Below are 24959 nucleotides of genomic sequence, written 5' to 3'. Positions count from 1 at the left end.
TAGAAGAAACGAAAATGGCATTATAAATTATATATTGCAACTAGTGTAATAAGAGAGTAAGATTACTAGCTGTGTAAATACTATACATATAAACACACTTCACCTTTAAAGGTTTAAGGAGACAAGGTATCTAATGCAACAAATACCTTTTAAACTATATACTTAATATACAAACAAACAATCATCCTGAACTCTATCAGTCCCAAAGATGCTAAAGTAGTTATGATCAGTTTAAGATAAGGTCAATACACCTGTTTGGTCTCAGTAGGTGTGGTGACTATGACATGACCTCTGACGTGTTAACAGCTCGGAGAATAAGCGACTCAGTTACAGGTACGAGGGCTGGTGGTGTTGCTCCTGGCAGCTTGTCGTACACATTCTAAGTTCTCTGACAAATTAAGCAGTTGATCATGGGTATGTTTTTAATTTACTGTATGTGTATTACTGCATTATTTATTGAAGCTGATACTTAACATTTGTAGGTATGAAGAACAGACCTAACCAACCTAACCAAAAAAACCTACCTAACCTAACATTCTCACCCCCGGTATATTAAACAGAAAGAACTTACTATGATATGTTGAAATTTGAGGCATTTTCTGGACGTGAGATGATACGGTGCTTACTGAACCTGGGCAGCAAAGTGATTTGTTATTGAGGTGGTGGGAAACGCGAGTCACAGCGGCAATGAAATGATGGATGATTGTTTCCAAACAACAACTGACTTAGCACACAAACCCAGTTTTATTTCACAGTATTGCTATGAACAATACTTTCTACTTAAAGGAACGCTGCTGTGGTCTTTGAAAAACATAAGGTCTCGTCTTTATCCCTAAATTCGCAAATTACATCCATATAAGATCAGCGACAACCATCACACGTCATGCTGAAAATGAAACTGCCGCAGGGGAAGAGACGAAGACAAGACTCTCTCTTGAGCGCTGTCTCATTACCGCCGGCAAGACGCAAGGCAAACTAGTGCGTGCCTAGGCGCCTAATTATCCATGAAACGAACAATTTCCACAAGAATTGATTATTACTGTATATCATAACTCACTGATGAAAATAATGTAAGAAAATATACAGTAATGAAAATAACTCGTCAGCGGGTTAGTCCTATATATTAACCCAAATCTGACCTTTAATTCTAACACTAAAGACACCAAACCTAACAAAACCTAATCTGACTGGGGTTCCTCCGCCGCTGCTTGCTCCTCCTCCATTGATGTTTGCTCCTCCTCCGTTGTTGGCGGGAATGTCTCGGCGGCAACCGTATATGAACTGGCAGCTTCGCCAGTCATCTTTATGTTGTGGAAGTTATACCGACACTTAAATCCTTAAAACCAGCCTCGGCTGGCCGTAAAGGTCTCTTCCTTCAATCCTTCACCCTCTGTTTCCTTCATGTTGTCAATCAAGGATCTGGCCTTATGCTGGATAACCATAAGGCTCACAGGTGCATTGCATCGATTCTGGTCCTCCATCCACATTGCCAGCATCTTTTCCACCTTCTCTATCACAGTGCTTCTAGTACGAGTTGTCTTAGTAGCACTCAGAGAAGAACCACTTCCAGCACTAACCTTAATCTTGTCAGCGTTGGTCCGGATAGTACTCACCGTTGTGGGAGTTAGACCAAGCTCAGCAGTTATGTCCACAGCATGTTCCCCTTTTTACAAATTGGGTTAATACATCCATTTTCGTCACAAGCCTAATGGTCTTATGTTGCCTCCTCACTACACTAGCATCATTTGCACTTGATGGGCGCTTGGAAGCCATTTTGAATGGTTAAAGTATAGTTTTAGAGCAAAAGCACTAGCATACACGAATGATGTGAGTCGTAACAGAGACTGGCTTGCCGTCACTTAGGGATGCTGTGACGTTCCGTGAGTGAGGGCTGCAAGCTGAGCCGAGAGAGCGTAGCGCGGCCAGACAAGAGCGGGTGATGCGCCGTAGAAAGTAGTCCGTGACGATGCAAAACGACTTAGTATTGGATCACCAGGACGGTAAACGAATTTTTGGTCTCTAAAGTTCAGCGACGTGGTACCGAAATAACGTTAAGTGGGATGACGTTAAGCGAGGACTTGCTGTACTGTACTCACTTATGAAGGGTAAGAAAAATGTTGGTGGTGTAGAATGTTGGATAGACATCCTAGGTAGATGATTGTCTTCACTCTCTCAAGTCATTGAAGAATGTCTAACTTTCTACAGTAAATGTGGTCCTACTCTTCTTTGCTTTAATGTCCCTAGGCAGAGAGGCACTTAGAGGATGTGTAAGTTGAGCCATGGTGACGAAAACATGCGGAAAAAAATGTATTTAATCGAAGCAAAGTTTTAGTTGTGGCCGGACTGAGCACACTAGCTAAACTCTGACCCATGTGGCATGGGGACGCTATCCATGGACTGTAATGGATTCGACCGTTGACATGCTGGGGATGTTATTCATGGACTATAATGGAATCAACTGCTGGTCCACACATTTGTCTGAATTTTTCTGTGATATCCCGGCTTAACCTGTGTTCGAGTGAAGATGTGTTGAACAAACTGGTGTTAAGTGAGGGGCAGTCTATATGTAGGATGATAGAGCTCAAGGAAATAAGGTTAAGATTTGTGTACAACTGTTAATTCTGTTGTTAAAATACTTTTTTTTTTTTTATACTTTTCGGTTAAGATTTGAAAAATGTCAATCACTGAACTCTATATTGATTTGTATATAAGGAGATAAAGCAAAAAATAAGAATACCTGTTCTTTACATTTTTTATTTATTTTTTTGAAATATATATTTTTCTCAAGTTTTCTGATTTCTCGATTTCAGGTTTGGATCCTTAGGTTCCTATGTTTCTTCCTTTTGTCATGTTAGGTTAGATTAGGTTTACACATTGGGGGGTCTGCTCCCCTGGCTAGGATATTAGATCAGGCCCTTCTGGTTAGGTTAGACATGTTCATTATACCGACTGCTTTTTGAGACGTTAGGTTCTTGATGATCTTTTTGTATATCAAAAATTTATTTTCTCAACTTTTCTTAGGATGTTCTTGATGAACTGAAGAACTTCTATTCTATTGGAAGTTTCTTAACTTTGCTCCTTAACCTGGGCACTTGTTCTTAAATATTACCAATAATAAGAACTGCCATCTGTTCAAGTTGGCAATGCTTTTGGAGCAAACAAGCTCTGCAACATCTATCCTGCATTGAGTGCTTGGGGATATCGGGGACTGTCGCACCGCCGGGAGACTGCTTTGGGCTGCCTCCTCTTTTCCATTTTCTTGGCTGCCTTCCTTACTCGTGCCAATGCCTATTTAGCAGGCAGGGAGGACATCCAGTACTGGATGAAGGGTCTTATAAACAAAAGACAACTCCAGGCAGGAACAAAGGTGTTGGCTGCATCCATCACTGAATTTCAGCATGCAGACGACCTCACACTCGGAATCAAGTATGACGTTCTTCCAGCTATGAAACAATGATGTGAGTTATTAAGGATATCGCCAAACTTGGTGAGTTTTAAGGTGACTAAAGAGGCCGATACGGAACCGGCAGGGTCATTCACAAATGTTGCACATATGGATGGCTCTATCTAGTGCGGGAGGGGCGGCAGCAGTGTCTTTCTGGTGTTGGCACTTATGTGCCTCGGTGTGCAGTCGGGTTAATTCAAAAGTATTGATACCTTCTCGTGTGGTGCTCCTCCAAGCTTTACAGTGTGGAGTGATCATCTCCCAGGTGAGGGGAGTCGATTTGGCACTTTTTCAGGTTTGTCTTAAGTTCATCCTTATACCTTTTCAGTTGCCCGCCACCGTTACGTTTACTATTCATTAGATGACTGTAAAGTAGCTGCTTTGGCAGCCTGCTGTCATCCATGTAGGTAACATGGCCAGTCCAACATAGTTGTTCATGGATAATTGTAGCCTCGATGCTCCTAGCAAGCTGCGGCATTTTGAATGTCCACACCATGTACGGTGACGCCTGTTGTACGTTTCTGCTTTTCTTTTTTTTATCACATTCGCCACTTATCCAGTGTTAGTACAAAAGGGAACCGGGGACCTGGAAACCTGTGGTGTTTGGTAAGGGTCACCCTGGATAACACCCTTCTCACGTGTGTCCGGGCCAAGGCTCGAACCCTTGACATTTTGGTGAGAGTTATGCGCGTCACCGCTGTACCACTTTTACACAGCTTGATCTAAATCAGTAAATTTTGCTGGCTTAATTCTTTTCTGTACTTTTTTCGAATTGCCAACATCCTCTAGAGTTAGAATGTACTTCCGATTCTTGTCTTGATTCTCTTTTATATCGTAAAATGTGCTGGACTTCATCCCAAACTCCTCACACACCATATGCATGGATGCGGCAGCATCCACTCGGTCTAACACTTTATTTTTATTGTGAAGACTCAGGGACCTAAGCTTCATGCTCTTCCCATAGCTCCTTGAGGGTGCAGATGTTTGATGAGGGAGAACACAAGCAGAGAACAAAGTGTGGAGAGACCAGCTGTGCACACCCGACTGCAACAATAACGAGCGCTAGACTGACTCATGCTTAGAGCGCGGCCCAGCCTCTCGGCGTCCCTCATGGCGTTACTCTTACCCACGTGCTAGATATGCCGAGATTTTTCCAGATAATTTTATATATCTCGACTTTTCCTGAGTTATACAGGGTGTCCATAAATGATTACCCTGTACTATAATACATTCTGAAACCACATCTGTGCCAAGTTATATGAAATGCCAAGTTATCGAGGGTTTACTGAACATAAAATGTCTTAAAAAGGAAACATCTGTTAGTGCATTCAGCCTGAATTTTATTTTCAAGAAGTACAGTAGAACTTTAATAAATGAGACTAATTGGGGCAGACCCCAGTCCAAAAAATGCGAAAGTCCCAAAGAAGTGAATTAGGGGGGGGGGGGGATGAAGATAACACTGCTTATCTGAACTGTTTAAAGAAAATCAGTTGTTGTTATGTTATTACTGACTTACAACAACTACGGTCTTTAACTGTATGACAAGGTTATTAAAAGAATATTATATCAACAAGAAAAAAAAGTATATGAAACAGAACTCTCTGGGTTGAAAATCAGACATACAAGTCTGGATGTTGTCACTGATTGTTTTACTGTAAAGTGTTATATGCAAGTAACCACAGAATTTGTCTTGTGAATAAAGAGAAAACTGTATACAGTACTGTGCAGTACTGTAAAGATAAAACTAGGACAAATAAGTGAGAGCAGCTAGCAGAGGGGAGGGGTGCAATTCCACCACAATTCTCATATAATTTAGGGTCATATGGTGCCAGATTGATAAATTATTATCCTAAAAGAATCATCTTTCCTCAAAAAAGAATCCCACACTGAAAACCGTGAGTCATTGTTTACAAAGAGCAAACAGTACAGTACAATTGTGTATTATTTTATCCTCACTTAATAAATACTATTGTTGTGTATTTATCATCAATAAGTAATATTGTAGTGTAAAGTATTATGCATCTGCATATTCCCTGGTTTATTCATTAATCATTTGTCTAAGTGTACAAGTAACCAAATTGAGTCATCATATAACACTCAAAGGTGGTAAGTAAAGTTTTTAAGAAGGTATCTTTATATCAAATACTATACAGTGTGTTACAGTGACCCTGTTGTAAGCTGGTCTACTGAAAGCTCTCACATGAACGCATCGTGAGTAAATAACCTTCTGATACAGCTTATCCTTTTATTTTTAAGTCATATTACAAATTACATACAGTATTGTATTTTATCTCTATTACTGAAGATGTTATCTTAATCATGATGAGCCATAAGAGGCCAATCATGAGAATATAATACTGAATCAATAAATAAATAAACCTGACAAATGAGGCAACACCTGATCAGCCCCAGCCAGCTTACATACTGAAGTGTTTTAGTTCTCAGTGGGCCTATAGTAAATCTCATAAGACCACTGTACAGTATTCAGTAAGTGTTGTTCATTTCATAAACAAATTTTTATTAATCTTCCCCATTTCTAATTTTTTTTCTTATAGTATTTCTGGTGACCAAAGCATTTCAGAGTCTGAAAAAAGTTAATTCCGATATATTGAAGTCCAATTTATCGAGGTTTAACTGTAATGGTTTTGGAATATTTCAAAAGTACTGTAAAGGTTTTGGAAACTATTTCAGAATTTTATTTCTGTAATTTTCTTTCAGCTCAAGTTTAAGTTGGCTTATTAGAAAGCCTCATAATACTCTTTTTTTTATTCAGGAGAGTCATGGGTGCAATTTGAAGTACACATTGCCATCATTAATTTGATTCACTTGATCCCAAAACTGTGATATTTTATAAAAAAAATTATTGGACTGTACAGTTTTCTTTTATGTGTTCCCTGTGAAATTCACTGTTAATCCTGAAATGGAATGTCATACTACCCTGTATATGGTACATCAAGTTGTTACATTAATTACATAAATTTATTCATGTGAATATTATTCAATAAAATTTTTCAGGTGCCAATTTTAGAAATTCTGAATATCGTAAGTATAAAGATGATCACACATTTGTTGCAGAGCACGTTGCTTCCCTGAATTGATTGCAAAAATGCTGAGCATTTTTTTTTTTTTTTTTTTGCCTCCTTGATCAAGCTTGCAAGATCTTTTATAGAAAACACGACACATTTCAGTCAGATTTCCATCTTTTATGGTCACATTTTTTATTTGTTATCCAATCACTGTAGGGAATAACTACTGTTCTCTACTGTACTGAATAGTATTTAGAAAGTGTGTTTAAATTGCTATGTCTGAATCAATGAAAATTAATGGTTTCTGATTCACCACTTTTGTCAGTACAGTATTACAATAATGAGCATATGTTTTGAATTGCTTGATCCATATTCTTGGCTGAGGGACTCGGCATTTATATTTATATATTTTTTTAATTTAACGAAAGGATAGAATTGACATTCAGGTAGGCTTGGAAGTGGATCTTATCATTCAGCATATGCAGTGTGATTGCACAGTACAGTAATATATTGATTTGCACAAAATGTAATTTGCTTAAAAATGCATTGAGCTTTTGCTCACTTAATTTTTTGGAGGTAAGGTGGTATTCCTTTTGTTTTTGTTATACTGTACTATATTGTACTGTACTCGTTTGAAATACCTGTATGTGTTATTTAATGTTTGTACACTAAGTCAAAATATAAATACAGACCCAGAGAAGAGGTTTTTAACTCTTATTTTTAATTGACATAATGTATTGATTTTTTATGGTGCAGGTGTGAGCACAGCAGCGTCATTTGGTTTGGCTATCCTGTGCTGCGTGTTAGTCTTTTCTGGGCTGCAGATGTACAAGACCCAGTTGGGTGCAACAAGACTTATGAGACTTGTTGCTGGATATGTTGCATCCTGGCTCTTCGTCTTCACATTAACAGTATCCTTTTTTAAACCAAACAAGGCATTATTAAGAGTTACTGCCTTCATACAGAGGGAACTTGAAGGATATCACATTAGAATAAAAAGTACAATTTATAATTTTTGATGACAGTATTTAGATTAATAAATTTATCTAATACAGAAATGTATTGACACCTCGGAACTTGTTAAAGAAATCCCTTTGTAATTGTTAATTCCTGTCTTTGCTGATGATTATAAGGAACTTGATGCTGTTGTAATTTTTTGTTATTGTGACCCTCTCTGTACTGTAGCTTCTAATTTGAGATGTATTATTTTTTCCTTAAATGATAAACAGGCATTGAGTAACTTGGAAAATGTCATGTTCGGAAAAGGATTTCAAGCTCGTGTGATTCCTGAAGTACTTCTGTGCATGATCCTTGCCTGCTCTGCTGCTGGTATGGTCCATAGAGTCTCTGTTACTGTATGGTAAGTTTGATGTTCATTGTATAGTATACAAATATGATTGTTCTAAAAATCATAACTAATATGTTTAAAATGAAATTAGTTCATTACAATGGTCCCTCGGTTAATGAACATAATTCGTTCCACAGAGTCGTTCGTTAACCGAATCCATTGTTTCAATGGGATTTTGGGTAATTGGTTCCAGCTCACAGAAAAGTACATACAAAGTAAAATAAAAAATTGCAGTAAAGTACACTTACTTTGAGGTGTGTATGTAGAAGGTTCCTGGTTGATGATGGGAATTAGAAGTGGGGGTGGAGGAGAAGGGAGAAGGAAGTGGGGATGGAGGAGAATTCACCTTTCAGGGGACCCATGCTTGATGCTGTCATTTCACCAATAAAATTTTTGAGTTCACTAGGTGTAATTCAAGATTATTTTATTTAAATCAACACTGCACTGCACTATATATTATCAATATGTTAACTAAATTTCAGAATAACCAATAATTTCAATGTAAAAATGCAAAAATATTCAAGACACCAACAAAATAGATGTTCACTCCACTGTCAACAAAGCCAAACTGACGCCTGGTGGCTGAGTCAAGCATCTGATGGGCTCCCAAAAAACTAGTTCCCTGTACTGCATATATTATCAATATGTTAACTAAATTTTAAAATGACTAATAATTTTAATATAAATGATGCCAATATATTAAAGAGCACAACTTTCTTGATATATACTCCACTGGAAACGAATGTAAACATAGAACAGATTACTGAATTGGCAAATTAGTTCATCAGCTAATGCTCACAACAAAACGTGTTGTTCGTAAGGATTTCGTTAATCGAAGTTTTGTTCATTAACCGAATTGAAGATCCTTACGGGAGGTAATTTGTTAACCAAAATTTCGTTAAGCGAACCGTTCGTTAACCGATGGACCACTGTATTGTGTGTACATGTGGGAATGATACTGTATTAATTAAGGCAATTTTTCTGTGTTGATTTTATGCCCCCATCATAGAATGTAAGGTTAACTAGCTACCAGTTCATTCATATGAAATCTGTTTTGGTTCAGCAACTTGTGAAAGACTTTGCAGATTGAAATTACACTAATATTGATTTGCATTTTTGTATCTGAAATATCTATGTTGGCTTCAGCAATCAGATTTTCCATATACGTACAGGGGGATCTCATTATACGAGCATTCTTTATACGAGAATTCGATGATATGAGAGCGATATTGTTCGATGATACGAGAAGCGAGTACAGTGAACACTGGCGTTAGTTGTGCTACAGACTTTTTCTTTTGAAGGATTCCAGCTATACAAGTTATATTCTGCTAAGTTTAGTCAGTGACATTTTATAAGATAAAAACTTAGAGCCTAAAACTACCTTCACCCTGGCTGGGAGGAAGGGGGGTGAGGTGTTGATAGGCATGTGGCGAAGATTACCTAGTGTGTATTTATCTTTCATATAGAGGGAGTTTAAGTTTTTCGCTTAGAAAATGTCACTGAATTGACTTGGCAGAATATAACTTACATTGCTGAAATTCTTGTAAGATAGTGATTAATTTGAGAATAAACATCCCATAGTTTGCACTAGACATAAAAATATTAGTAATTACTACATTTGAGTACAGGTTTGCCCTTAGGACAATTAATTCTTTTACTTTTTTCAGAATATCTATTTAGGATGGTGTGTGCATGTAAATGAGTAAAAATAAACAACGAAAGTTACATATATCTACCCGAAAATACGAGATGAAAACGCCGTTTTTTTTCTTCTAAAAACCAGTTTTTGTGATATAGCCCAGAATGTGACGCCTAACTTTTAACCTAGGTATGTTAATGCCTAGCAATAACTCGCCAGTCCAACATATAGGCAATTAAAACATCTAATTATTACTTAATAAGTAATATTAGGAGGACACGTCGCTACCTGGCATTTAATTGCAATTCTCGAAACCCCCTCCCTCACCCCCCATCATACGCACTGCCACCGTCATCTCTTGCCTTAGAGTGAGCAGTAAACAAAAGTCAATTCTCGAGGGGTGGAGATGGGTGGGTTATCGGCGTCGCATTCTGGGCTATATCACAAAAACTGGTTTTTAGAAAAAAACGGCTTTTTGTTCAACCCCAGAATGCGACGCCTAGCTTGAATACCCGAGCAGGAGGTGGAGAGGGAGGTGACTTTGCATACAAGGCTCCGCTAGCTTAGGTCCAGATTATGGTTATAAACCGTTTAGAATATTTCCAAAATTAGGAACATTTACCGGAAGGTAAAATGTTAATTTACATATCTCAATGAGGATACTCACTTTATTCTGATGAGGAAGAAGGTCCTGGTTGTGGAGATTAACTAGGTGGAGGAGGGGACCCCAGCACCACCACATGTGAAGCATCTCTCAGAGATAGATGAAGATAGCTGTCTTTGAAAGTTTTTGAAGATCTCCAAAAGCTCATTTCCTTGATCTGACTGAGGCTCATATGCCGCAGAAAGGCCACAGACCCTGCGTATTTCCTAGTGTCATGTGCCCAAAATTTCTTGGCAGGGTCTGCTTGATTCACTAATTGAGATAAAGATTTTGTCATTTGACTAGAAGACAATTTCTTACCATCCCTAGATGAGAAAACATAGGGGCCTCGATTAGGGAATCTGGTGAACCATTCCTGAAGATTTTTAACTGGCCACAATATATGAGGAACCCTTGTCTCATCCATTAGGCATTTTATCCTAATAGGTTGAGCTTGAAAATCTTCCCTTTCATTTTTTCTTATGATCTTCGTAGGAAAAAGGGTAACATCCTCCTCAGAAAATACCAAAAATGATGGATTATTGGAAATTGAAATCAGTTCACTGATTCTCATACCTGTTGCTATTGCTAGAAGGAAGGCTGCCTTCAGGAGCAATCTGTCCCGGTTCAGATTTATATTGTAATTTGGCCCCATAAGAAATTTAATAACTTTTTCCAGAGACCAAGGAGGGATTCTCTTAGGCCGAGTGGAGTCTGTGAATGAAAAAGGACGATATTAGCATTTGATAAATCCTTGGGTTCAAGGTAATATTAAAACCCCAAGCCAGAGGGTCAACCAATGCTGATTTATAAGATACAATTGTCGATCCTTGAAGGCCTTTAACTCTGAACAGAAATTCTAAAAATTCTAACACCACTGTTCTGACAATGATTCTGGAGTTGTTAACTTGATAAATTGTTGAAAGAGATCCGAAGCTTTCTCATATTGAGTAGAAGTTTGGGGTCTATGACCTGCTAATACTTGATTAGCTATATTGGAATTACCCAACAACCTATTTAAACTCCTTTTGAGAAACTCGAAGCGTGAAGTGCCAAGGATATTTCAAACTGAGAATGTAGTGCCTGGTCTAGACATCCTTGTTGCAATTGTAGCGGTTGCGGGCACCAGTCCAACAGATCCAGGAACCAAGGTTGTAGGATCCAATATGGTGCAATTAAGAGGACCTTGCCTTGGAAGGATCTGAGTTTGTGAACCACTTTGGGCAATATTTTCACAGGTGGGAACAGATAGATTGAATTCCAAAGGTTCCAATCTAAGAGTAGAGCATTTCCTAAAAGATTTGACCTCTCCAAAGATGCTTAAAGTTGCATCTTGTGATTTTTTAGGGAGGCAAAGAGATCTATCTTTAGAGTTCCAAACTTCTTCACTAGACTCTTGAACTCTGATACCTTTAGGGACCTTTCTGTATCTGTCGATACTGGCCGGAGACAGGACAGCGCGTCTGCCCAATTGTTTTGCACTCCTGGTATATAAGTTGCTTTGAGGTAAAGCGTTTGTGTTACACAAACTCTGAAAATTTTTTCTGACAGTTGTAGAAGGGGCCAAGACCTGGTTGAGCCTTGATGATTGAGACAAAACACTACCGTTTTGTTGTCCATGGCAAACAGGATATATTATGTAAATTTGGGTTTGCCGACAAGAATAGGACCACTGCTAATTCTTTTACATTTATGTGTTTGTCCCAAAGGAAGTTGCTCCACTTCCCTTGACTGAATTCCCCTTTTGAGGAATGGTATTCCCATCCTATTTCGGATGCATCTGTACAAACGACCAAACCTGTTTGAGGCGGAACCCAGGGAGAGGAACCGATTAGATTGTCCAATTTTGTCCACCATAACAGATGATTCTTTATCTGAATAGGGAGAGAAGAAGCCGTATTTCTGCTTCTGTGAATCAACTTCGAGCCCAGATTAGATAGTTGCTTTTTCCTTAACTTTCCCAATGGAACCACTATTGTGGCAAAATTCAACAGACCCAGAAGTTTTTCCCAATGTGCCAAGAAACCTTGTGTTTTACACAAAAGGCTTCTACTTGGTTTATCACATCTGTTACTCTTGCTTCTGGTAGACTGACTGACTGCTGATTTGTATCCCGCTGGAGACCTAACCAATCCAACTTTTGACATGGTATTAAATTTTATTTGACCTGGTTTATCTTTAATCTTAGGTTTTGAAATAGTACTAGTGTACGTTGGGTCGCCCTTTGACTCTTCGAAAGAGTTTCCCACTATCAGCCAATCGTCTAGATAAACAAAAGTTCTTATGCCCTCCTTCGCAAGGATCTCTCTGGGGATATTCACCAATTTTGTAAAGACTTTTGGCGCAATCGTCAGGCCGAATAGCATCACTGTGAATTGATAACTTACATCCCCTACTTTGAACACTAGAAACTTTCTTTACCTGGCAGCAACAGGAACGTGATAATAGGCATCTTCGAGATCCACTTTTGAGATCCAAGCATTGGGCGGAAGTAGATGCCTCAGATGATCGTAAGTGAGCATCTTGAAACTTCTTTTGGAATAAATTTTTTCAGGACTGAAAGATCCAAAATCCATCTTAATTTGTCGCTGCCTTTCTTGGGGACTGGGAATAAGCGAGACATGAAGCATTTCTCTGACTGTAACAGTTCTATGACACCTCTGTTTAATAGTTGAATTACAAATTCTGTAAGTAAGGGGGTTGGTTTTTTACCCTTTTTTGGTAATGCTAGGGGAGGGCGCCTCAACAAAGTCCATGTGAGGCCCCCCTTTGATTGTCTTGTAAGCCCATATGGAAGAAGTCCATCTGTTTTCCCAACCCCCTAGACGACCCAGCTGTCAGGCTTCATTGGAAGGGAGTGGTTGCTGATGTGGTGGAATAAGGTCTCCTTCCGCTTCTGAACAAACGGCCACCCCTACTACGTCTGATTATTTCCTCCTCTAAAGTTTCCTCTAGGTTGATAACTGAACCGAGCAGCTGGTCCTGTTCCCCTGTAAAACCTTCCTCTTTTAGATTTCCAAAAGGTCTGAGGACTCCTGGGAACAGTAATATGAATAGCTTGCTCAACAGCTGATCTATATTTAACCATTGATTGTTCATCAAACAAAGCAGGAGAAAGAGGGGAAGAACGTAGCAATAAATAAGCACTACCACTTGAAGCATTATTTGTTGCTTGCTTCCTTAGCTGGGCTTTCAGTTTTAGGACTTTCAACAACATATCTAAAAATGAGTTGTACAGGGAATATGGGATCCCCTGTAAAGCAGCAGCGAAACATTTGTCCACTTCTGAATTTTCTTCATAGTCCAGCACAAACTTAGTTAATAACTGACAAATCATAATTGCAGACCAAATATCTGCTGCCATTTTCCTAATTTTAAATTCTTCAAGCAGCAGTGCAGAAGCAACTGGTTTCAAATTTTTTTCATAACTTATATCAACATATTTTGGAGCCGACAAATACTGGGAAAGTTCATACGAGGAACTCTTTTTGTCATTAAATTGGAATTTCAGAAAACTAAACTTGTGAGCATGCCTGTCTGCGGGAATGAATGTTAAGTCTTTCAATACATCAGCCCAGACTTCGTCTATTTCAGAGATCATCTTTGGGCAAATATCAGGCCAAGAAAGTGTATTATCACCTTCCAAAAACAATGAATGATGACCCACAGTTGCTTGTCTTTCCTGTCTCTTTGTAAGTGCTGAGATATCAGGAAGTTTAGGAACATTTTCATAAAATACCTTGAATAAGGAATCCACAGATTCAGATGTAGTAGAAAACAAAGAAGACTTAGATCTTACCAATGTTATCCAAGGCCTGTTTGGATCATCCTTACACTCAATGTTATCCATCAGCTGCGTGGCCGTCGACAGCAGCCTGTTTCCACTCATAGTAACCAACACTTTTGCCCCAGGTGGAAGTGGTTGCCAAAATGTGGATAGGATGAAGTCAGTCTCAACAGGTTCTTCCTGCTCAAGAGACTGAACACTATGATTAGAACCAGGCTCATCGTCCTGATCCTGGAATCCACTGAAATCAGACTGAGTAGATAGAGGTTTTTGTAAACTTCCTACTGCCCCATTGTCTGGAAGGTCCAATAACTTATTTTTCTTAGCAGAAGCAGGCTTGTCTAAGTGGGGATTAAGTCTCTTACCTAACACCAATAAACCTAAACTTTCTGCCAACTTGGGATCTTTCCATTGTTTTACATTTAAAAATTTACTCTTCAAGGCCTTATTCCACCTATTTTTAATTTGGATCTGCACTAAATCTTTCTTATCACCTGTAGCTTGATGAAATAGAAAAATTTGATCATAACAAACTGCACAATCAATTGGTGAAAATTGGTTATTTGAGACACAGCTGTCCATGAATTATGCAAGCCACATGAGGATCTATCTTAGTAATCCAAGTGGCTCTACATCCTTTACAATTACATGTACAGTAGAAGCCCAAAAATCCAGACTGCTTGGGGATTGGGTCGGTCCGGATTTTCGGATTTTCCGGATTCTTAGGCAGTACTTTTAAAATTCAAATTTAAGGAGGAATAAAGAGATGAACAGGTACATTTTGATAGTTTATTCAATAGCAAATATAGCATGCATCATTTGTCAAAATGAGCAGGTTTAAAGAAAAATCTGTGAATTCTAGAATTTTATTCTTTGCCTTTTTTATATCATAAATTGTAGACTTTCCAATGTCGTATGTTTCCATTAGAAAAGTATTGCTCACACCACGTTCTAGTTTCTTAATTATTTCAAGTTTGTCACTCAATTTCAACGTGTTCTTCTTTCTCTTCACACAACGAAGTTTATCTACTTAAGCAGCCATTATTATGGGCTTGTACAGTACTCTGTAAATGGAAAGAGTAGGATTCAAAATTACATACGTTGTCACAGTTTGATTGCTCGTTTTAAAGTGGCCACTGCGTGGTCGCTTGTTGTCGCTATGCAGCCGTGGCGCTCATGCATGCGCACACACACAAAAGCCAGCTAAAAAAAAAAAAATTGGGTTTTTGAAAAGTCCGGATTCTCAGGTGGTCCGGATTTCTGGCATCCGGATTTTTCGACTTTTACTGTAGTATGGTCCTCTTGGGTCTTGGGTGAAACTACTACTACTGAATTCACATTCTCTACTGACAGACAATTCCTTGTATGTAGTGTATGAGCTGAACTTTCTAGTCCTTGTAGCTCATCACTCAATACTGTCTCCTCAGGACAGTTCCATAGTCTCCTCCACCATCCATAGGCCGGACTCCTGTCCTTCATCCTCCAGTTGTACATCACTCATCTAAACTAGGAGAAACACTATGAGTCACATTATATCATTATAAAAATATAAGAGAGAAAACATTTTCTCCCAAACCTAATCAATATGACTCATAATTGTTATACAGTCGGCCCTTAACATACGCGGGGGTTAGGTAATAGAGATACCTGTGAATGTTAAAAATCCATGTACTTTTGCTGCCCCCCCCCAAAAGTAACCCTGGCCCCCCATGTCTTTATTTATCGTATATACCTGTGTGTAAGTTTTTAAGACCAAATTATTTGGCAAAAAATTGGGGGTCGACCTCTAAACGGGTAATAGAAAAAAATATTTACCAGTAACTACCAGTAAACAATGGAAACGACGCACCAACGCACCACCAGCTGTGAGTGTCGGTAAAGTTGCCAGGGCAGATCTCTTGCATCATCATAGCAAGCCCAAAGTAGGTAGCCAAATGCATGGTATGGTATCACAGTTCGATGTAAAACATAAAGTATTCATTTTTTAAAGTTTATTTATAGATACTGTACTTAAATTTTTGTTCATTACATTTGAAACATTAATCTTTGTTAGTAATTAAATTTGAAACAAAAGAAAACTACGATACGGTATTTTCATTAAAATATTATATCACAAGTATATTTTACCTTAACTGTGACTGAATGAATATATTCTCAGAAATAAATATGGAAATGTAATATTTTTGCTGAAATGACGTACATATTACAGTGGAAAGTGGGATAAAATCATGACGAAAACAATGACTTTCGCTTTCTTTCGTTGTTCAAAAGATTTTACCGTAATCGCTTTTCGAATGGTTTTCAGTTAAAGAACTGTTGTACTGTATTACAATAATATTCTATCCTATCATTAGCCTCATAATCCCTCAACTGAAAACCATTTGAGAAGCGATTACGGTAACATCTTTTGAACGAAAGAAAGCAAAAGTCATTGCTTTCGTCACAATTTTATCCCACTTTCCACTGTAATACGTACGTCATTTCAGCAAAAATATTAGATTTCCATATTCTCAGAAATAAATAGTAGTTTTGTTGAAACGTAATGTACAGTATTTAATATTAAAATGCAAAAAGAGCTATAAAAACAATTAATACTGTACACCCGTAATGTACTGGCTGGCATCTCCACTCGTCACCACTCCTTCCCGCTCTATCCCTCTGCCTCCTCCACATCGTCACTACTGTTGTATTACAATAATATTCTATCCTAATTCACTTGAATAAATACTACGATACCATATTTCTGAATAATTTCATTAAAATCCATCAAAATCATTTTCCTTGTCATCGTCTTCAGCACCAAACAGCTCCTCCCAGTCTTCTCCTTGAACAGGGCTAGAGGGTACGTGTTTTTCGAATCGTTTTCAGTTAAAAAACTGTTACATCACATGTATATTTTACTTAAACTGCACCTGAATGAATATATTCTCAGAAATAAATAGTAGTTTTGCTGAAACGTGATGTATTTCAATGTAAAATAGGATAAAATACATGACGAAAACAAAAGACTTTACCTAACGTTCCGATGTTCAAGAGATGTTACTGGTTTTTTTAATAGTTTTCGGTTAAAACACTGTTATATTACAATGATATTCTATTCATACTGTGCTTGATACTGTATACTACATTCACGGAAATGTAATATTTTTACTGAAATGACGTATGTATTACAGTGGAAAGTGGGATAAAATCGTGAGGAAAACAATGACTTTCGCTTTCTTTCATTCAAAAGATGTTACCATAATCGCTTTTCGAATGGTTTTCAGTTAAAAAACTGTTGCATCACAAGTGAATTAGGATAGAATATTATTGTAATACAACAGTTTTTTAACTGAAAACCATTCGAAAAGCGATTATGGTAACATCTTTTGAATGAAAGAAAGCGAAAGTCATTGCTTTCGTCACTTTCCACTGTAATACGTACGTCATTTCAGCAAAAATATTACATTTCCATATTCTCAGAAATAAATAGTAGTTTTGCTGAAATGTAATGTATTTCAATATAAATTAGGATAAACTACATGAAAACAAAAGACTTTACCTAACCTTCCGATGTTCAAGAGATGTTACTCGTTTTTTTAATAGTTTTCGGTTAAAATACTGTTATATTAGTAATAGTCTATTCATCAGTGGCGTGTCGTGAGAAAATGCTAGGGTAAGCAAATGACGCTTTCTTACTTGTAAAGTCACGAGATCTAAAAGAATTCTTTAGTAGATCACATACAGTCTGTATGTGATCTACTTTTAGATCTCGTGACTTTACAAGTAAGAAAGCGTCATTTGCTTACCCTAGCATTTTTCTCACGACACGCCACTGCTATTCATACTGTGCTTGATATAATACATTCACGGAAATGTAATATTTTTGCAACTACAATGCTGATGTCAACACAAGCGTGGTTACAGCGAGACTGACCGAGTGAGGGAGAGCTATGCGTGTGTGTGTGAGGTTGCGGGAGCGGGCGGTGTCCCGTGTTCGGTGCCGCGTGCTAGTTGAATGGCGCGCGATTTGAATGTACTTCAATTACTTCAATGTACAGAATATTCCTCCGGCGGGGCAATCCGCATATTTGCAAATCCGTGTCTGCTAAATCCGCGTATGTTAAGGGCCGATTGTATTATGAGGAAGTTAGTTCATTAAGATCTCTTATTGTTATATACGTAAGTCACTCGTTTGACAATTATAAACAATTAACTCACTATGTCGTATCCATCTCCCCACTCTTTATCTCGAGTATCCCTTAGGTCAATGATTATTATTATTATTATTATTATTATTATTATTTTATATATATATATATATAAATATATATATATATATATATATATATATATATATATATATATATATATATATATATATATATATATATATATATATATATATATATATATATATATATATATATATATATATATATATATATATATATATATATATATATATACACACACACACTCTTTAACATATTTCATTTAGAGGGATCATCAAGTTCTCTTTTTGTTGCCAATCAGGGGCACAGACATTATCCCCCAATTAATTAGCTTAGCGATAATACCTGAGTGAGTACTATCACCCGGCAGGGTTGACAGTGCTGAGCCGCTAAAATAGCGCTCTATTGGCAACATCGTTCACTATTACCCTAGCAATATTTATTGGGTTGAAAATTTCACCCTGAATGGTTCCCATATTACCCATATAAGGATGCAAGGTCCATCTCAACATAACTCTAGATTGCTAGTAAGACCGGAAGGTCAGTATTCCGGAAGGAACACCAAGTCTAGCAGCCTCGCTAAAGTTCGCCTGGAAAGGCTGAACCCACTACTGAGGACATCAATAAAATAAAGTTATGAAAAAAAACTCAACTCTGGTCTTCATGCTGAGAGCAATTAGAAAACCCAGGGCGGAAGCCCAAAAGTTTTTATGAACGAACATAAGAGTAGGAAGAGAGATAGCCACATGGTATTCATACAGTGGTCCCTCGGTTAACGAACTCAATTCGTTCGAGAGGGTCGTTTGTTAACCGAAACCATTGTTTCAATGGGATATTGGGTAATTGGTTCCAGCTCACAGAAAAGTATACAGTGAACATACAGATTAATGTAGGTGTTGAACAGCAAACACGTAGTGTAGCAACTCCCTCCCAGGTGTTAGGAGGGACCTCGTGGTGTAGTAATTCCCTCACAGATGGTGTTATGGGGGGCCTCACGTGATGTAGTAATTTCCTCACAGATGGTATTATGAGGGACCTGACATGGTGTAGTAATTCCCTCACAAATGGTGTTATACAAGTGAGGTGTGGTCCCAGGCCTTTCTATCGTAGACGGATTAACACATCGCTGGTTCTTGTTGGATCTCACGGGCAATTATCACTGGGTACTTGGGACCTCACTGTATGAAGTTTAACATGGGTACGACTCGGCTGTTACTGTTGAGTTGTTCTCACTGACTTAAGCACTGTTCACCTCTGTTCAACACTGGTTCCATTCCTTTCCTAAATAAAATTGTAACTTCTGTGCGTGTTGGTACCCAGGAAAGTCATTAGTATGGACGTGAAAAGGAGAGTGATATGAAGGGTGGGGCAGGTGAGTGTCAGGAGTAGGTGCATAGTAGGAGCGAGGTAGCGGTGGTAAACCACACTACAAGATAAAAAAAAATTAACTGGTGAGTTATTAAATTTAGTTTCATTTATTATTGATGTTAACAAGTGTTTATATAAATATAAAAGTTAAGCGTTGTCACCTCACGGCAGCTATTTTTTGTTGTTTTGTTATCGTTGCGCTGGAGCTGTTTGCTTGCTGCTTAATGTAGACTTTTTTGTATGGAGATATCAGTGGAAAATCACATGTATTTCTAAGTACAGTAACTGCATTTTTTCTAATGCTAAAGGCCTATTTTGGCACATTTAATCATTATTTACTTATTCTGTAAGAAAATAGTAGTACAGTGGTCCCTCGGTTAACGAACACAATTTGTTCCAGAAGTTCGTTCATTAACCGAATCCATTGTTTCAATGGGATACAGTGGTCCCTTGGTTAACGAGCACAATTCGTTCCAGAAGCTTGCTCGTTAACCGAAACCATTGTTTCAATGGGTTTTTGGGTAATTGATTCCAGATCACAGAAAAGCACATACAAAGTAAAAAAAAAATGCAATAAAGTACACTTACTTTGAGGTGTGTATGTAGAAGGTTCCTGGTTGATGATGCTGGGAATTAGAAGTAGGGGTAGAGGAGAAGAGAAGGAAGTGGGGGGTGGAGGAGAAGGGAGAAGAGAAGGAAGTGGGGATGGAGGAAAAATCACATTCCAGGGGACCGATGCTTGATGCAGTCATTTCTCCAATAAAATTTTAAGTTTACTAGGTCTAATTCAAGATTATTTTATTTAAATCAACACTGCACTGTGCTATATATTGTCAATATGTTAAATAAATTTCAGAATGACCAATAATTGTACTGTAAAAATGTAAATATACTCTCAGTTCAAGAGAGCCACAAGCAAGATGTTTCCTTCACTGAACAGACACACAAACTGACGCCTTGGTGGGTGAGTGAAGTGGCTGATGGGTGCACCAAAAACTAGTTCCCTGTACTGCAATTACCGTATGTTAAATAAATGTTAAAATGACTAATAATTTTAATATAAAACTTTGAAAAATATTGAATAACACAACCTTCTTGATATTTACTCAAATGGAAACGAATATAAGCCCTAGAACCGATTACTGTATTGGCAGATTAAACTTCCAGCTGGTGAGCAGGCCGTTTTCGTAAGAATATCGTTAACCGAATTTTTGTTCATTAACCGAAATGAAGATTCTTACGGAAGGTCATTCGTTAACCGAGGGACCACTGTATAGGCAATGACCGTTATATACTCAATCAGTTTCACGATGCTAATAAATTAACACTATTTACCGCTATGTGATGGCTGAAGATCAGTTATACGATGGTCCCTACCTGAATGCTTTTCCTTTATTGTCGCAATGTTCTGAGATATGATGACACAATATCAAAATGGTGTAACACGTGCGACCCGTGCGGGATGTTCTAAGCCACATTACAGACAGTACTGTAATGATGCGCACTTGGAGCACAGAATCCCAAGTTTTTCCGACTTCTCTCCTTAATTTTTCCCAGTAAAGTCGAATATCCCAAAACTGGAAATTGCAGATCGTTAAACAACAAAGGGTGTTTTAAATGACTAAACCAAAATATTGCTAAGTAAACTATTGTTAAACGATTGATACCTGTATACAGTAGGCTCTCGTCAATAATGACTTCCACAATAACGTTTTCGACAATAACGGTAAATTACAATAGATAGCCATTTTCGATAATAACGTCTGGATTCTCTTGAATAACGGAAATTTCGCGGGAAGCGTCCGAGCGCATCAATGATAGCGTTTGTTTGCCGCCATGTTGATGACGTAGTTGTCCACTGCGCCTCACTCTCACGCACAGTGGAATACAGCGCTGTGCCCACGTGTGAGATTTTCACCACTACAGTCAACCCTCGCTTTACACGGTCCCACATTCCGCGTTTCCACGGTACCCTGCCGAAACAGGAATGCTCACATTCTGCGGTGCATGTACCCCTTTACGCGGAGAGCGGCTGGCGAGCCGCGCCATTTTTGGATTCAAACCTCCCGCCATCCGCCATGTTGTGTAAGCGGTGTGAGCATGGTGCGCACAAGGTCACCCAGTCATCAGAACATTACCGAGTTCTTCACCCGCCACCCACCACAGCCGGCCCAAGTCAGTGATAGTGATAATTATAGTGAGGATCTGGACTTATATGGACTTTGAGGGGTTTGACAAAGAGGCCCTGCAAGCCTCTGTGGTGGATAGTGATACAATTCATACAAGTGATACAGGTGAGGGCCAATAATCTGCCCTCTGCCTCGAAACCAAACCGCCCATCCCCGTGTGCCCAGCCATCTTTTCTACTAATGTAAGTGTTAAAAAACCTAATATTATTGATATTTCTCTTAATTATTAATTGTGTGTGCATACCATCATAAAGTTAAGATAATATTTTTACTACAACATAGTTGTGTGTCGTCAAAAAGTGGAGTTTGGGGGTCGGCCTGGTCTCTATTTCAATTAATCCCATATGTTGTTCACTTTACGTGTTTCTCACTTTCCGCGGTACCCTGTGGGTTGAATTAACCGTGTAAAGTGAGGGTTGACTGTATAACCAATGGTTGTTGGGGTCGGTGATCAATAATGGCTTCTGCATTTTTGCCTGTGGGGGCTAGGGGAGGTGGTGGAGGGAGTGATTTGCCACCTGAATGACAGGGAACTTTTAAAGTGAGGAAATTGAACTGTCCTGAGTCTACAGTGCGAAATATTAAGAGGAACTTAGAGGAGACCAAGAAGAGTATTGTGCTGGCTAAAAATATTTCGGTAGTGATGGAAATGCGAGGCGAGCTATGAATGATAAAGGCAATAGAAACAGGTTGTTAGTGATAACAGAGCATTTTCTTGTGAAATGGTTATCTTGTAGAATGAAAGACAGTGCAAGTGTTAGTGACCCTCAGATATGGAACAATCATCACACCAAGCACCTCAAAAACTAAGTGTTATATTACTCAAACTCTTTATTTTGATGATTGAATAACAATTCTTTTTATTTTAGCTAACAAAAAGTGTTAGGAGGGCTTCAAGGGGAAAAAATGGGTGAAATTCTTGTGGCGGCTGCACCAATAAACCCTTTTTACATGTATTTTAATGTCACACAAATAACGTTTTCGCTAATAACGGTGTTTTTCAGGCACCTATTAAACGTTATCGGTGAGAGCCTACTGTACAGTATTTATTCTTTCTGAATAGCTGAATTGATAAATCTATTATGGATTGATATTCCAAAGATATTGTAATACTGTAAATCTATTTTCAGTTTGCTTTGTTCTCTGGTTGGCTTATATTACATCAACAAGATGGGCCAGGCAAGTACTACCCCAGTCGCACCTTCAGTGACAAGCTTCAAGAAGAAGAAATAAAGGTTTATGCTTAGTTCTTAGGAAGTAATCACCAAGTCCTCACTTCGCCCAAGTTCAAAGTGATAATCCAAACATTCATATTTTTGTATAATTCCATTCCTTTATTGTGTGGTTTACTGTTTTTGTGTGTTAAAACTAGGTGGTTTGGTAAAGAAATAGTGATTTATACTTTAAGTTTTGCAAATCCTCACATGTATTTTATAGTTATTAATGTGATTGTAGTACAGAGTGCAATACAACACCCTTAAATGAAAAGTGGATTTAAAAAAGAAGAGTATTTGTAATAGATTATAAAAACTTGCATTATATCATGGCTGAATCTATGTATATCCTACTGACATGTTCTGCCCATTCATTTTTTGGGGTTTATTTACCCCATTTATTGACATGGTTCTTATTTTTTTCTCATAAGAACTGGTAATAGAAATCCTTAGGTCTTTCTTCTCAATGTTTGATTGTGCTCATTTTCGTTAATTTACAAGTACTGTACCTGTATAGTGAATTCCTGGTTGTGTAGTAGAACATTTGCATTGTGTAGTACAATACTCTAGGGGCAAAGTAACCAGCATTGTATCACATTTTGTGACATGGTTTTCCTAGTGTAAAGCTAATAAAAAATTTACAGTTGTGTTTGCAATTTGTTTTCATTTCATTGACATTTCAAAATTTTGTGCCCCTTTATTAATACAGTACAGTATATAAATTTTAAGAATGGACTCATGGCTTGTGATAGTATTCAGGAAGAATAGTAACAGTTATCTCTCTATTTTATTTGTATTGACAACAGAAAGAAATTAGAATGGTTTTTAATACATGACCTCTTATAAAGTCGTTTTGATTAAAGTCATAGTTTTGTCGATGAAATGGGTCCCATATCTGTATAAAGTTATGTATTGTTCCATAATAATGTCATTATGTACCATTTCAACAATGTTAGAAAGGTGAACAGGTATCCAAATTGGTTTTCTTTTCAAGCAAATTAATTGGGGCTCAACAGTTTTCATAGCAGCCTATCTAACTCATGCGTTACTTGGTGTTAGTTTTGAGAGATTTTTATTCTATTTGTAATTTTCAAATCATATTTAAGATTTATTCTTCTAAAAGATTTTATTTTTTTATTTTTTTATAAACTAATTGTGGGGAACAAAAAAATCTATACTAAATGAGGATAATGGAAACATGGAATATATTTTTCAGAATAAATAATTTTTGTTTTAATTACTTATGACTTTAAATGTGTAGAATGTATTTTATTAAAACTGACAGTGTAGAATGAATTTTGCCCAATATAGAATTTCTCTGGAATCCAGCCCCTCCATTTCCATTAATTCTAATGGGAATAATTAATCTACCTATCATCATTTTACTTAAAAATACACAACCCTGACACTAAACCATGACACCCTGTACTTTTGAATACATACGTGAATTAGAATCTGAGAAATTATAAAGCTCTGTTTAATTTTCAGGATATCAACTAGGGCTGTGTATATAATAGTTAATCCATTTCTTTCTTTGTGACAAAATAATGTAGAGAGGATGATTGTGGACTAGAAAAGACAATCCTAGCCAGAACAATAATGTTCCCATAATTGTGATTTACGAGTCCAGAGGAATGGGTTGGTTAGTTTAAAGCAACTTTCCGGATTGCGTAACATTTCTCTTTGCTTGTTTTATAGCACTTCTTTTTTCTTTTTGCAGAAGGGAAATTTTGTTGAAGCCCAAGTTTCTCTAAATACAGTAGAAGTCCAAAAATCCGGACTGCTTGGGGATTGGGTCGGTCCGGATTTTCGGATTTTCCGGATTCTCAGGCAGTACTTTTAAAATTAAAATTTAAGGAGGAATAAAGAAGAGATGAACAGGTACATTTTGATAGTTTATTCATTAGCAAATATAGCATGCTTCATTTATCAAAATGAGCAGTTTTAATGAAAAAGCTGTGAATTCTAGAATTTTATTCTTTGCCTTTTTGATATCATAAATTGTAGACTTTCCAATGTTGTATTTTCCATTAGAACAGTATTGCTCACACCACGTACTAGTTTCTTAATTATTTCAAGTTTGTCA

The 24959-nt window shown here is 37.6% G+C and overlaps 1 protein-coding gene across 2 annotated transcripts; it reads left to right on the top strand.

The window, feature by feature from the left end:
• The first annotated feature begins 298 nt into the window (after positions 1-298).
• LOC121879292 (keratinocyte-associated protein 2-like) lies at positions 299-23524 on the top strand. Of its 2 annotated transcripts, XM_042385892.1 has the most exons (5): positions 306-414; positions 6461-6487; positions 7228-7382; positions 7701-7831; positions 22790-23524. In XM_042385892.1, the coding sequence occupies exons 1-5, from the start codon at positions 411-413 to the stop codon at positions 22890-22892; spliced, it is 420 nt and encodes a 139-aa protein (XP_042241826.1). In that variant the 5' UTR covers positions 306-410; the 3' UTR covers positions 22893-23524. The 2 variants fall into 2 exon arrangements, with proteins under 2 accessions (XP_042241835.1, XP_042241826.1); XM_042385901.1 differs by lacking the exon at positions 6461-6487 and having other exon boundaries at positions 299-414.
• Positions 23525-24959: the final 1435 nt, after the last annotated feature.

This window comes from Homarus americanus, unplaced genomic scaffold (assembly GCF_018991925.1).
Source record: "Homarus americanus isolate GMGI-L3 unplaced genomic scaffold, GMGI_Hamer_2.0 scaffold15169, whole genome shotgun sequence".
In the NCBI taxonomy this organism is placed as follows: Eukaryota; Metazoa; Arthropoda; class Malacostraca; order Decapoda; family Nephropidae; genus Homarus; species Homarus americanus.
Note: the sequence above shows the minus strand (reverse complement) of the source record. Positions and strands in the feature narration are given on the sequence as shown.

What these genes read in the sequence shown, in the direction of transcription:
- LOC121879292 (XM_042385892.1), top strand. An exon ending in TTTTAGAAATTCTGAATATC is followed by an intron (nt 6,488 to 7,227) that starts GTAAGTATAAAG and finishes TTTATGGTGCAG; the next exon opens with GTGTGAGCACAGCAGCGTCA. An exon ending in TCTTCGTCTTCACATTAACA is followed by an intron (nt 7,383 to 7,700) that starts GTATCCTTTTTT and finishes AATGATAAACAG; the next exon opens with GCATTGAGTAACTTGGAAAA.